Source organism: Brachycentrus maculatus, unplaced genomic scaffold (assembly GCF_059751285.1).
Source record: "Brachycentrus maculatus isolate JH-2025_06_01 unplaced genomic scaffold, ASM5975128v1 h1tg000144l, whole genome shotgun sequence".
Classification (NCBI taxonomy): Eukaryota; Metazoa; Arthropoda; class Insecta; order Trichoptera; family Brachycentridae; genus Brachycentrus; species Brachycentrus maculatus.
The window spans coordinates 1064527-1080140 of record NW_028280897.1 but is presented as its reverse complement, the minus strand read 5'-3'; the positions used below and the strand labels follow the sequence as shown (position 1 = coordinate 1080140).

At 31.5% G+C, this 15614-nt stretch overlaps 1 protein-coding gene and 1 long non-coding RNA gene across 2 annotated transcripts; both read right to left on the bottom strand.

The window, feature by feature from the left end:
* Nucleotides 1-258: 258 nt before the first annotated feature.
* On the bottom strand, nt 259-5710 carry LOC148308890 (uncharacterized). The gene is made up of 3 exons (XR_015837629.1): nt 5669-5710; nt 1849-1901; nt 259-811 (listed from the first exon to the last, which is right to left on the bottom strand). It is a non-coding gene; the product is annotated as an uncharacterized LOC148308890 (long non-coding RNA).
* A 2225-nt stretch (nt 5711-7935) lies between these two features.
* Nucleotides 7936-15104, bottom strand: LOC148308889 (uncharacterized). Its single transcript, XM_088260942.1, has 3 exons — nt 14892-15104; nt 12185-12258; nt 7936-9339 (listed from the first exon to the last, which is right to left on the bottom strand). Exons 1-3 carry the CDS (start codon nt 14913-14915, stop codon nt 9000-9002), a joined length of 438 nt encoding a protein of 145 aa, XP_088117068.1. The 5' UTR covers nt 14916-15104; the 3' UTR covers nt 7936-8999.
* Between the last annotated feature and the right edge of the window lie 510 nt (nt 15105-15614).

The window sequence follows — 15614 nt, the reverse complement described above, 5'->3', positions numbered from 1 at the left end:
TCACTCTCAATAATCTCTCCAATTATTGATTATTGAATCGCCGCCAACAAGTTTCACTTTAAAAAAAAAACAAAAAAAACAAATCTGCGTCGATGTAATTTACAAAGTTTGATACTTAATTCATCAACAATAAAAACAGTTCATAGTTTTAATATGCAAAATTTATTTATAATTAAGATGTATAAAAAACATACATAATAATATAAACTTAAGTATTTTACACATTTCGTAACTTAAATAATAATATTGCACAGTAAATATAGATTTCATTTACATTTCGCATCATAAATATCATTCTAACAAAATTGTTACAAAATACATACATGCAATATTGATATTATACACAACAGTCAGTTTGTAAAATGGATTTTCCAAATATTTTTTTATATATATTTTTTTAAATTTAAATTACGAGTATATACGTTTAAATTGTCATGAGGAACATTTTAACTGACCTTAAACACCATGCATTAATTATCAATATTTGAAACACATACTTAATATTCAATTTTACAACTTAAATATTCTTTTAGTTAAATTGAAATATTTCAGTATACAAATCTATACTACGCACAGGAACAAGGGTGTGAATCACTTTTTGTAATTTTTATTTTATTATTTCTATTACTAGTGATGTGGAAGAGTGGGATAATGAACTGGATGGTGGAAATGCTCATGCTCTTCTTCCAGAACTGCTTCTGATCTGTCATGATGGTGGATTGGCATTATGTGAATGGTCTTATACACGGTGTGCGTGTGTTTGAAGTGCTTTTCTTTGATCGGTACGTGTATGACCACTTTCTTGTGTTTTCTGTTAAAAAAGAAAACATAAAATGATGAATATTACTAGAATAAAGCATAATAATAAATATTTTCAAAAATTAAAATGTATGATATCATTTTTATGTTCAATAGATTTCAATGGCAGAATCAGTGTTATTGATGACTTATAAAAATGTAAAAACACGTTTTTTTTTCAAAAAATATCTGTAATTACATGAAATTTCGTTGATTGGTACGGCAGTCACTTTGTGGTAATATCTATACATTTTTTATTTCAACTTAACTTGGTTATGCCGCTATTTAAAAAAAATCTATTGTAACATTTTTCGATTCATTTCACATTATTTTCAAACAACATACAAATGTGAAATTAAGTTTAAATTTTACAAGTGTGGGACATTGAAGGTTATGTTTTGACATGTAAGATTTTAATTGAAAAAAAAATCTTAGTATTTTGTAATTGTATGTAATATTTTAATAATAAAATATCCATTTGAATTGTATCCACCTACTTAAGTGATCAATTTATTATGATGTATTACCCTATGCACCGTTGGGTACTGCCGAGGGTAGTATTTAAAAACTTTCCAATTGAATAATTGATGGTGCGCATTTTATTAATTTAAAAATAATGGAATTTACCTACCACAAATTATTTAACTTTTATACATTATGACACGTATTTTAAACACAAACTTATTCTATTTTGTTATAATAACGCAGAGTGAATCGAAACCCGCGTTATTTAAAATGTTAAATTTAATTTTTTTAAATGGATAGACAACAAAATTATCCAATCCATAAAATTATTAAATACTTATTGGAATATGCTGACTCGTAAAAAATGTACAAAATAAGTATATGTATAATATAATTTCGAATTTCGACAGTGAATGTCATGAGTAAGTCGCCAAGTAATATCATAACAAATGAACATTCAGATAAAGAAGTACATAAATATTATTAATAGTACATATAAATATTGTTACAAATGTGGGAGAAAGAAAAATCAAGGTATAAAATAAATGTCTCTTCTTTTTTTGAGAAAATATAGTGTAAACTCACCCCCCATCAGATGAAGAAATCATTCCCATGAAGAAACAGAGAGCGAAGAATACCTGAAACATAATTTGAAAACAACATAATTTATTGTAAATTAAAAATATATATTTTCTTATAATACTGTATTATATAAATGTATTTTCAGGTTGACAATCCCAAGTGTTTGATTTCAGCGGAGATAAGAGGTCAAACAAAAACATCAGACATAGGCAAAATACAGAAAAATGTTACGGATAAAGAGTTCATACAAGTATATTAAGAATTATACAGTATATATATATATATATATATATATATATATATATATATATATATATATATATATATATATATATTTTCTTTTTGTGTATTTTTGTTTAGAAGTGAGAAAGTAATAAAACCGTATAAATAAAAAGAGATCCAAGTAAAACTTTAAAAAAGTCCAAAGAGTATTTAGACTTCATTGTGGGTTATGAAGAGGGCCAAGCTTCAAGTAACCTCCCAAAAGCAAACAAAATTTACAACTACGTAAAAAAGTAACGTATCCGCCTCCGTAGTGTAATGGTCAGCACGCTAGGCTAGCATACTGGAGGTCCCGGGTTCGATTCCCAAGGGGGGACAAATAAATATAAGTGATTTTTCACTTTTATATTTATTCAATATTATCCTGGACTATAGGGCTGCTTGATTACCTTTTCTTCATGTGTTAGCAATCAAGATAACACTGCGTTTATATGATGCAGTTTCCTGTGCAACATCGGGTGCGGATACGAGTTTGAACAAGAAAAGAAAAAAAGTAACGTTTTAATAAGGATTAAATATGTATTGAAGAATCCTACAGTATAATATTACATCCAGCTTTATCATACATTGTAAGTAGGTACTGTTATAAACATCGTCAAAGGAAATTGATAATTATTCCATCTAATTTTGCATGCTTAGCATTGGAAGCTAAGAGCACGCTCAATATTTTTCTACAGTTGTTATTTCACAATAAAGACTTTCTCTATTATTTAAATATTTTTAAATAAATGTAATCCATATGTATACCATTCGTTGCGTACCTAATATAATATGTGACTTATTTATTTTCATATATTCAAAGCAATACACATGTTTATTTATTTAATTAGCCTTGTAAGTGCGTGTAATTTGACATGCGTGAACGACGATAATTATGGATTGTGAATGACCGTGTATCATCGGCATTTTTTTATATGACCGCTGGCTGCACGTTCAGAAAGTTAGATCGGCCATACAAACACTTATTTCTTCAAACTATAAGGAATACAATTTATTTATATTTATTCCATCATACAATGTATGTGTTTGCTATTACTGATTTCAGTGCATCATTTACTCTTTTTTCTATATCTGTATAAATATTTCCATTTCTGGAAAAGTAACTTCCAATAATCTCCCCATTTAATATGGGGAAATCATTGGAATTTAGATGATAATTATTGTAGATCGGGGCTGGACATGTGGCAGCACTGGAGCACAGTGCTGCGTTTCCAGTGAGCATTGGATTTTAATTGTTTTGTTTGTTTATTATTGTTATTTTAATTTCATTTCATTAAACGTTTCATTTAAATTTTTTGTTTGTTTATTATTGCTATTTAAATTGAATTATAAAAGACATCGTTTTAAATCATATACGGCTGACATTTGTATATGTTACACAAGTATTGCACCCATCATTTAGTCAAGTTGGAATAAAAAAGTTGTAATTATTATTATTTAATAATATTTTACACGCTGGCCTAAATTTTGGGGATCATTGGTCGAAACCTGTAGGGAACAACGATGTGCCAACAGGGTTGGGGAGTCTGGATGATTATTAGTAGGTATACGGAGTATAAAGAAGGGTGGAGACTGACCATGAAAGAATCAAACCAAATATAACAAAGATTGTGACTAATATAAAATATTTCAATACCTTTGAACTTGATAACTTATGTCTTGTAGGTCAATATAAGTCAATGTCTCGGCCACAATAGTAAAAAAAAGAGCGTTGACGCAACTTCTCTCCGTGGGATCTCGCGTTTGGAGCGATCGATGACGCGCACAGAGCGCAATTATAATTATGAAGATGTAGAAAAGAAAATTAGTTCACTAAACGATTTTTTAAATATCTTGATTTCACACTAGCGTTATCATTTAGTACTTCTGTTAATAATTTTCCATATTATAGTTTGATAATATGTGAAATTGTAACAAAAAGTCTTTAATAAAGTTTAACGATATTCAAAATTGAAAGGAAAAGTCCATATAAAAGTTCAACAATATCCAAAATAGTAACAAAAACTCCATATTAAAGTAGAAAAATATCCCGAAATTCGAACGAAAAGTCTGCCTACCCCTGCGGAAAGCGACGTGAAGGTCACTTCGTTTATTTTGTAAAAGCTTGTATAGAAATCAATATCATAGCGTTGATATAATAATATGAAAATAGGAAAGTGAAAACAGATGCTCAAAAACATAAAAAGGAATATTCGATTTATTTTTCCATACTTTTTATCCGAAATAATTAATTTTCCAGTGAAACTGCAGGTAAGAAACGCGTTTATAATACCTAATAAAATCAACACTATAATTGACCGTACCACCATTTATTCTATTATATACGCTTTCATGCTTTTTAAGCATTCTTTTTGGTTACGAACATCAACATTTTTCAGTCCATGATCAATGAACAACATTTCATTGTCATTCCAAATACAAAAATAATAATTTAATATTATTTACAAAAATGTGAGTAAGAATTTTTTTCAGGTTTCAATCGGTACAGTAAAATTAAAGGGTTTGAGCCAAATAAAAGTTCAATCTACCATAGATGCTGCCGCGAACTCAAGCATGAAGCGACATGAGATATACTCGTATGTATGAGTACCAAAAATTGGATAGGTCGTAAATACCCTGAATTCCATATATTTTATGGGCATAGCATGCAAAAAACGAGAATACAAAGCACTGACATCTGGGAATGTTTTTAAAGTGACGTTTTGCAAATTTTCATAAAAATATTTTGTGTGTCCAAATTTTTGTCCACAAATCTGGGTTTTATACATTTAGAAGTTATGAATATTGATATTTAAACATACAAGTTGAAGAATACAGATGTGTTTGTATTTACAGGGCTTTAGACCTGTCATAGTCAGGTTGATCGACAACTTTATGCACTGTAACGTTTCTACGCATGATTCTAATCATGGGTAGAATAGTCAATGCTACACGTCTATAAATTGATCAATGAAACCAGCCTCTAACAGGTCGTAAGCCCTATAAACTCAGACCTCCATATTATTCTTCACCTACGTTGATATATGAATGTTTTATTTGTAGGTTTATAAAAATAAATGTCATATTTGGAAATTTAAAAAAAAACTATAAATGTACGTACAATGAAAAATATCTAATCAAAATTTCATGTATGCTAAATGCATTCATTAGAAATTTCAAAGAGCAAAAAACTAACATTTCGTGTCCTCATTAGAATTGATAATTAATTTAGTCTTTTTTTATTCAATATTAATACGTTTTATTTTTAATGAACTTTTTTACATCAACGAATTGATGGAATAAAATTTCTATTTTACTTTTATCTTATTTAGATATATTTTTTCTATTGTTTTATATATTAATATTAATTACTTTTACTTACTTCTCTCGAGTTCTACAGAATGAACAAAATAAATTATATGAAATTATATCATACGGCCATTGTGCACCATAATTTAATACACGTCGGTGAGTTTCAATAATAAATTGAAAGTGATGCGATTATATCAATCTCTCGCAAGTAAAAGAATAAGTGAGTAAAGGCAATAATACGCGTTCTTACCACAAATCTGACATCCATTCTGATATAACTACACCGACGGTGTTCGCACTTGAGTGGACTGATCTGAAATGATAAATAACACTTTCCTATCATTTATTTATATAGTGCAGGTATTAATTGGGTACTTAGGCGCGTTACCGGCTACTGCCGACGTTGCTGAATGCACTTCCGAACTTTACGTAACACCTGTTAATGATGCTAGGAAATGTAATTAAACCAATTGATACTTATTGCAAAAAGAGAATCATTCTTTTCCGGCCTATCATTATTTACCACATTCTTATTGATTACCTATTTATCTTATCAAGAAGTTTCACTTGATGTATGAGAAATTTCAAGGACGCGTCAAATTTATTAGGCACATTTCGTTACATGAGAGAGAAGAAAGTATAGACAGTACGGAGAAGGAGAAACAGATTTACATTCAGAAGAGAATAGACTTTATAAAACAATTCCTCCTACTATTATCAGAAACATGTTTTGTGCAGAAATTTCTTGGTTTAACTTTATTTTATGATTATTTCCCGTTTTCTCGAAAACATCGAATCACAGATATAAACCTCACATTTGAGTTAAAACAAACCATCAGTATTAACATTTGAGAAATGGCAATTCAAATATTTTAATAACATCCTAAAAACCATATGAACATACTAAATACAAACGGATAAAATACTGCTGTTCAGGTCAGTTTATTCTTGTCCGCCTCCGTAGTGTAATGGTGAGTATGCTCGGCTACCGTTCTGGAGGTCCCAGGTACGATTCCCAGAGGGGGGTCTAATAAATATAAGTGATTTTTTCACTACAATATTTATTCAAAATTACCCTGGACTGATGCTGATGAGGACTGATCACCTTTCTTTCGTGTGTTAACGATCAAGATAACACTACGTTTATATGATGCAGTGCCCTATGCACCATTGGGGCGCGGATAAGGGTTCGAATGAATGAATGAATTATTCTACAGTATGGGATTATTGGGTGGGGTGGTACGAGTAATGCATAATTGAGTAGTGTGATAGTTGCCTAAAAAAACAATAATGAAAATAATACTTAAAGTTCCGAAACGGACTACAGAGGAAATATTCAACGAATTACAAAATATGAAAATCAACAGTAAACACTTGAAATATTCAAGTATTTCAAATACTTGGGCGTGGTCAAATCAGTCGGAATAATCGGCGGGTATATATGAGGAGTTGGTGCAAAAATATGGAGGAGGCAAAGAAAGGCAGATTGGTGTGGAGTTCTATTCTCTCTGCCTACCCATGATGTCGGTCATACGATGGTTATTAAATTATTTTTAAAAATAATTTATGACATAATTATTTTACAAAATGTTAATAATATTTATTTGTTTTTTCTTCTTCCATACATTCAGTACTAAAGTTCTCTTTCTCGGAGCCTTTCACATCCTCCCTTCTTGAGTCTCTTATACCATCGGTCCTTTTTTGTGAGCCTTCCTCATAAACCATACATTTATAAATAATACCATAATTTTAAATATTACATACGAGTATGTATGTCTGGTATGTCTGTGGAGAGACGGCGCTTTTGTATGTCAAATATGCAATTCTTTTTCTGAAGCTAGTTTTTTAACCTCTATAAACCAAGGTTTTGTATGTTTTCCTCCATTCTGATTTACTTTCTTTTTTCCTAGTGCATTTTCATATAAATTTTGTGAATATGTGATCTTATTTTACTCCATGCCGTTTTCACATTGTCATTTTCCAAAAACAACGAAGGAAACGAAGGAGACATTGTGAATATGTGAGGAGAATGGAACCATCCAGACTCCCCCACATCGCACTGTACCCGGGCAGACCACCAAAGAGATAGGTCGATAGCTGAGAATCGACATCGCAGGAGGCTAATCCCTCTTTTAAAAAGGCCACAAGGCCAACAAGATGAAGAAGATGAAGAAGAAGACTATAAAACAAGATGAAGAAGAAGACTATAATTTTCTTTATCTTATTATATGAGTTGCAGTGTTGGTTTAGATTAGTGTTATTATTTTCAAAGCAAACTACAACCATTTTACAGTAGTTAAGGGCGCGTGTGGAAACCAAATCACGTTCTGAGTCACGGTTCTTTATTTTACGAGGTAATAGCAAGAAAAGTAATCAAATCAATAATAGATGAGAAAGTGTTTGTGGACGATTTTTTTCTTTTTACTAACGAGAGTTTCACCACATCGTAAAAATAATAATAATAATAATAAAACACAATTTAAAACAGAAAACTTTATTTTCAAACTGGCAATTTTTTTTTATATAATTTTGTATTATGTACTTAAAACTAACATAAATAATTTTCAGTCTTTTATTTTCAAAAATCAGTCGCGCACATGTTAATTAATAAATAAAATAGATTTTGAACATAAATATTTTTTTAATCTTAAAAATATCGTTTACTAATTATATTTATATATTTAATTTATTAATAATTTGAAAATACACTACTGAATACATCATTCAAGAAATATATTAAAGAATATAATATTAATGTGGTCAGATCGGGAAGTGGAATCATCGGCGGGTATGTATGAGGAGATACATGAATGCGGAAGAGGCGAATATTGTTTGCAAAGACAGGTTGGTGTGGCGTTCTATTGTCTCTGCCTACCCCTACGGAGAAGTGGCGTAATGGTTAGTTAGTCAGTTAATAACTTTTTTTTCAAATTTGTCTAGTGTGAATTCAGGATTACTACTATATATTGTAGTTTCTTCATATTGTAAGATGTGCATGAAATTCTATCAAAAATGCTCATATCTGAAGATTATTAGCAAACAGTTTTGTGTGGTGTTTTCTTCTCTCTGTCAACCCCTGCGGGGAAGCAGCGTGATGGTTAATTAGTTAATTTATGTATTAATTTTAAATCAAACACAGATTTTTTGAGTCTACTAAGTAGACTCAAAAAATCTGCGTTTGATTTAAAATTAATACATAAATTAAAATGGAGTTCTACAAATTAACCGCCAAATCAATAAATAATTAGTTGATTATTTTTTTATCTTTTCTAGTGTGCTGTAGACCTTCAATTCCTGACTGCTATCCAGTTGTTTCACAAGACATGTATAAGAAAGTATCTAGAATTCCAATCAAAATTGCTAATTGCTAATTGTTAAGGACGGATTGGTGTCGCGTTGTCATCTCTGCCTACGCTAATGGTCGGTTAGTGATAATAATTTCCGTTATTTCTCAGCTGCATCGTTGTATTGAACAGAGGGTGGTGTTCGCCGTAGGACGTCTGCGGGCGGTGGAGGAGGTAGTAGGCGTCGAAGGCGGCCTCCAGGCCGGTGGCCAGCGCGCCGAACGCGGCGTCGGCCAGTCACTGCTTGCCCTGCTCCTGGGCCTGCAGCGGCTGCTGAGCCAGGTAGGCCTGCTGGGCCGGCTGCGCCAGGTACGGGCCGGGCGCCTCGTGCAGCTTGTCCGCCTCCTCGGCCGCCACGGGGCACATGCAAGGCACCAGCTGCACGTGCTGCAGCGACACCGGCTGCAGGGCGGCCTGCAGCGGCACGCTGATCGGGATCGGCGAGTAGTCCAGCGGGGCCGCCGGCTGGTAGGCCTTGCGCTGCTCCCACACGCTGGGCGAGTACCCGTACCCGCGGTACGCCTGCGTCATCTGCGCCAACTGGCTCGGCACCCACGCCTTGGCGGACACCGCTTGCCTGTGAATCACAGTAAAGCCTTTTTATAAGAAAAAAAAATTGCTGACATTTCTTGGCAGAACCGCATTTTATAGAATAAAAGTTTGCAATTTTTTAATTTTTTTTATTTGTATACATTTATTTAAATCACAATTTATACATATTTAGAACATTTTTTTGCAGAGACCTACCAAGCCACCTTGTGTGTCTTGTCGGTGGAGTTCTTTCAACATGAATTTCATTTGACACCAGTCTTATTATGTCGGTTACGACGAAACCCGGTGGCTGGTCAAATAAAATCAATGTGGAAAAAATACATAAGTAGTTGTTATTTTACTATGTAAAGTACTTAAGGACGCGAAGGTTATTTTTACCTTCTGCGACGGCCTCCATTCAAAGGCAGAAAAGAAGTAATTTTACTATTGATTTTATATTAATGTTATAAATTTTTAACTATATGTACATAATCATCAAATCCCGTCGCCAGCGGTCCGCAGACATAAAAAATACCCGTCATTAGTGTATTAACACTATCATTATCATTCATCGTTCACTTTGTGTAATAGTACCACTTTAAATAAGTGATAAGGAGAGTGTTATATTACCATACCACAAAGTTAACCATGCTTTTTGTGTACAAAAAACATTTTTTTTCGATTTCGATTTAATTCATTATTTACTTATCTGAAAGACATGGAAGAGGCTGAATGCGTTTGAGATGTGGACCTATAGAAGAATGCTAGGGATATCCTGGAGAGACATATCTCCAACGACTCTATTTCCAAGAGACGTGCCCAACGGATAGGTCACGTGTTAAGACAGGAGGGTTTTCTGAGCCTGATCATATAGGAAACGATCGAGGTAATAAACGTCGCGATGCACACGCCGCGAATATAGTTGCGACTTATACGGGGACATGGGCTGTTAGACGTATGAGGAGCTGAAGAGTTTATAGCAAAATAGACCGGAGTGGCGAAGGATGTGTCATCAATCCACAGGATTGAGACAAAAGAAGGGAGATATTTCATCAAACACACAAATTACAATTTAAATGGGAGTAGGTTAAAAAGACCTTTATTACGTAAGACCCAAAGCTCCTTTGAAATGTGATATACCTACGTTTGATATTATTGGATTTTTATCGATTCATATTTGCATTTTAAAATTAACGGTAACATTGGATTGAAGTATCGTAATTGTAAGAAGGTATCTATGATAAGCCTCAGTACGTTTTTTTAAGCACGAATTTATAACAATGATGTTTGAACTATGTTTATCAAAAATGCATTTAGAATAACTAAAAATCTAGTAAAACATGCTTTGTTTTGTATAAATAATATGAATATTTTAATATAGGTATTAAAATTAAAATATTGTGATGTTTGTTTTCTAAAAGCAATAAAATGCAAAAAAAATTGTTATCGTTTTTAAACAAGACAACAATTATAATAATATCGACAAAAAATAAATTTATTCAATTTACTTACTTGCAAATTTGCATTAAAAATTCAAATTACGTTTTAGTGTATCATTACGCGCAATTAAGGCTTAATTATAGCTCGAGTGGCATACTTATTTCCAGTAAACTTTATATCTTGTATAGAAAAATTTCAATGTGTAATTAGTAATAATTTACTTAACAAGAAAAAGTTATTCTGACGCTTTTTCGGTAGTGGAGAAACATTCAGTAATTTCTAAGCATATAGAGCAAAACATCCGTGTTGTATTTATCGTAGGAAAAATATATATCGTGTTAGAACGCATTTATTACAATTTACCTCGTTAAATACAAACTAACCATCACGCGGTTTCCGGGCAGAGATATACAAAAGGATAGAATAGAAACAGTTCATTTTATAAAATATATTTTGGTTTTATACATGCATATTGCATTATAGAAACATCGTCTGCACCAACAAGCGATGAGAACAGAAAGTAAAGTCAAAATATACATATAATACATGGTATGCATAGGACCAATCTTGACGTATGCGGTGGACAAGAGCCAATAAAATCAGAACCAAACTCAGAGCATCGGGGAAAAAAACCTTATTACAGGGAGGACGCTCAGAGACAGAATTCAAAACGAAGATTTCAGCTGGACCTGTGAGACTGAAGATGTCGTACGATGGAGTAGAGAAAAAAGAAGATTTTGGAGAGACAATGTCAACAGGATGAATGAATCAATATCTTATAGATTGCGGCTAGCCAGATACCACCGGGTCATCGATTTCCCGGAAAAGATGGAAGGATAGTCGGACGTCGACATTACAGAAGGAGCCACTTTCTCAAAATAGTAGATCTTCAGATCTGATATAAGAAAGAAAAAAAGAAGATATGCATATCTTATCTTTGACGATTTGACATAAGCGATCATGCCAAGTTTTTCTCGGTGTTCTTCTGCTCTTTGTTCCGACTACATTTTCCTTTAAAAAATGTTTTACCGTTCTTTCCTTACTCATTCGTTTAACATGTCCAACCCATCTCAACACACCTTACTTAATTTTATCGATACTGCTTATCTCAGCCTTGCATTCTTTCCTTATTTTACCATTCCCCGCCCGCAGCTTAATTTTCTTTAAACCCAGGTAATATTCAACGAAATCGATTTTTTTTTAATTTTTGTTTTTTTTCTTTTGAAAAAAAAAATTCTTCGAAATAAATATATGGTTTTGAAAAGAAAAGAGTTATTGAAAGTTAAGGAGTTAAAAAATAATTGTCAAGTTCCAATATACGAGTACATTCTAAAAAAATATTGTGCGTACAACACGTGTATCTTCTCGCGCAGCCGGTCGGGCACTGACTTGGTATATTTGAGAGTACACCCTTAATAAAAGATAAAATGAAAAAAAAAATTTTTACTCACGTTGGCTCAGATCCCCATCTCAAGAAAAATGCATCCCCTAGTGCACAAAAGGCAAGCGCCAAGAACAGGTGAATCTGCAACAATATCACAATGTATCATATTCCACCATATACTTATACTTTAAAATAAGTGCTATTATATTTGCAATAAATACACGATATATACATATAAATCGCTGTTTTTTACTTATAATTTAACTATTCATTCGGTAGAAACATTGTGGGAATATTATTCATTAAAATATTAAATATATTTGGTAAATACCACTAATTATACAATAAAACGATACTATGGACTCAAAATAACTATCAAATACCGTGTTTGATAATAATATTGAGTCCATCGAAACACGTGTCAGAATAAAGATTAATAAATATTGGTATTTGCCACCGAGTGTTAATTTTTTAAAAGTAATTAATAAGTCCAACATAAGTTATTAGAGGAATCTGAATTTCAGTATATTTTTGTGACTGAAAATAAAAACAAAACATCGTAAGACACTTTACTAAAAATATGTAACTTATTTTGGTATGAATATTTATGATTTTAATGACACAACTAAAAATTTTTAAGAAATATATCGCTAAAATCTAGATATGAAATAGTTTTTTTCTTCCCATGCGAAAAAAGTAGTCGCTAACGCGATTGTCTTTATTACGTGATACCTTGCATTGTATAGATATAAGTTATTTTTTTAAATATATCTTCAGTATATATTATACTTTCAACACAATAATAAAATTTGTATGTATCGAAATCATAAAAAAAACCGCAGTTTCACTAATTAGAATAGTGTTGAAGAAAAAAAGGTTTAACTTTTATAAGCTTTGTTGTATAAGCTTTGTCAAAAAAATCAGAAAAGTCTTTTAATATTTTTACATTTCTGAGTATTTTTTGATATCACCAATACTCATGTCACATGAGTATTGGTGATATCATTTCTGAGTATATTTTCACATTTTTTAAACATTTTAAAGGTTTTATTAATATCGATTGTAAATTTATAGAAAATCAAGGTATACTCATTTACGATTTTGTGATAATCACTTTGAGCAGTAGAAGATTGATAATTACTATAGATCCCAAAATTTCACTCATCAATTTCAGGGTTAAACAAAGTGTATTGACATAATCTGTCTACAACATATGAATAAAAATGTAAAAATCCGTTTGATCAAAATCTTAAATATCCTAAAGTTCACTGATTGCCTATAAATCTTGACACAACGATGCATTCGAATACGAGCGCGTTATTGAAAAAAAAAAATTGCTGTAATGGCAGCGCCATCTGTTGAACTTAACTAAAATACACTCAATGCTAATGACTGATCATGGCGTACAGCGTGCTACTTGATATGAAATGAGATATATTAATAATACGTGCTTTTATTTTCTATATTCATTTAAACAGACTGCCATATATGCTCAGTTTTATATTTTTTTATAGTTTTTATTTCTATATTTCCTTTTTAACCAGAATGTGTGGCCGGGTAAAGCTGGTTATAAATATAATACTCAATAAACAAGCATGAATTATTGAACAAGATCACGACTGGAAGTTACAGCTTCATTATAATACCACATTTAATTAATTAAAAATATGTATGACGGTTTTACATACTTATTTAATAAAACCGCAAAAAATAAAATAGCTCCATTAATTGATTCGGGAGTAACTTGTGAAATATCAAACATAAATTTTCACTGTCTACTGTGTAACGAGTTTCGACGCATTCCGCATTATTTTCATATGGTGTCTGAAAATAATGCAGAATTCATCGAAACGCGTGTCACAACAGATTTAAGAAATATTTGTATTTGCTAAGTAAAATAAAAATAAGATAAAGCGTAAGTGTTGCGTATATGTAATTGTCCGCCTCCGTAGAGTAATGGTCAGCACGCTCGGCTACCGTTCTGGAGGTCCCGGGTTCGATTCCCAGGGGGGGTCAAATAATTATAAGTGATTTTTTCACTCTTATATTTATTCAATATTACCTTGGACTGGTACCGGAAGCGGAGGGCTGATCACCTCTCCTTCATGTGTTAACGATCGAGATAACACTGCGTTTATATGATGCAGTGCCCTATGCACCATTGGGGTGCGGATAAGGGTTTGAAATAAAGATGAATATGTAACTAGTATAGTGTGATAATTAAATTACATTAAAACTTATTGACGTACCAACGTAATATGTATTTGATAAAAAAACATGATAGTTTGAATTGAATGTTCATATCACATTCTTATTATTTTGACTAATATAAAACCACTGTGTTCGTAACTAAGCACTGACTTTAAGTGTTTTTTTTTAAATAATTGAATATCACTATTTTTTCACTCCTTGAAATATTTAACACAATTGTTTTATTTGATTATTAATTATTTTGCAATAAATTACACAAACGATTCTACCAATTTTTAAAATAAAAGTACATTTGTCGCATTTCAAAGCTATGAATAGGTGCCAATATATATATTTTTTTAAAACAATCGCATTATATATACAAAACTACGGTAATAAAGGATGCAATGAAAAAAAAATCAAAGATTTAAAAAAATACGGTTAAGATTTTTTTTCAAATATTTAAATGTAGCGAAATAACAAATAAATATTTTAAAGACAATCGCCCTCTTTGTCATGATTTCAAGGAATCGCAGATTTTTTTTTTAAATTATAACAAAATATTTATTGAAATATATATTTACCGTTATCCTGATGTCCGTATTCATTGCACAAATTTTACAGTAAACTGCTTTGAAAAATAAAGTAAAAAATGTTTTAAGGTAGGCTGACTTGGGAGATTTTTATGGCCTGAAGTTCTAGGGACGAATGCTAGTTTGAGCGGGAATATTCTGGTTTTATATGGACCCAACCACCTCCCCCTCTCATTCATCCTTATCTAGGCACCACTAATCTCATCACGAGTGTACCTGTAATTTTAGGTCACCCGATGCATTAGGATTTACAAGGAAACTAGATTATGTCTTTGATATAAATTTAATAACTACGGCCAAGTCAATCGATTTGTCTTAATTTTTAATTAGACCCAAATACCTATGTATACCTACACATATCTTATAAGTATATTACCAATGTATTAAAATAACGTATGTATCAATTGTGAAATCAAACACAGATTAGAGTTTAATTTAACAATTTAACGAATGTTTGCATTAATTTTAAAATACCATAACTAGGCGAAACAATTGTCACAATATTATTTTTTATGTGTGTGTGTTTTTTAACAATAAAATACAAATTAATAGACTAAAAAAATCTGTGTTTGTTTTAACAATTATTACATAAATCAAAATGGAGTTCTACAAATTAAACGCCAAAGCAATAAATAATATATAGAAAATTGGTTGTTATTTATTTAGTAGTCATGATTAAGTTTTTTAAAAGTGGCAATACACAAAGTGAACGAG

Bases quoted from the DNA above. Each gene is read 5' to 3' on its own strand.
- LOC148308889 (XM_088260942.1), bottom strand. From the start codon at position 14,915: ATGAATACGGACATCAGGATAACG. The intron at 12,259-14,891 runs GTAAATATATAT...ATATTGTTGCAG, and splicing joins ATACGGACATCAGGATAACG to ATTCACCTGTTCTTGGCGCT. The intron at 9,340-12,184 runs GTGAGTAAAAAT...TGTGATTCACAG, and splicing joins AGATGGGGATCTGAGCCAAC to GCAAGCGGTGTCCGCCAAGG.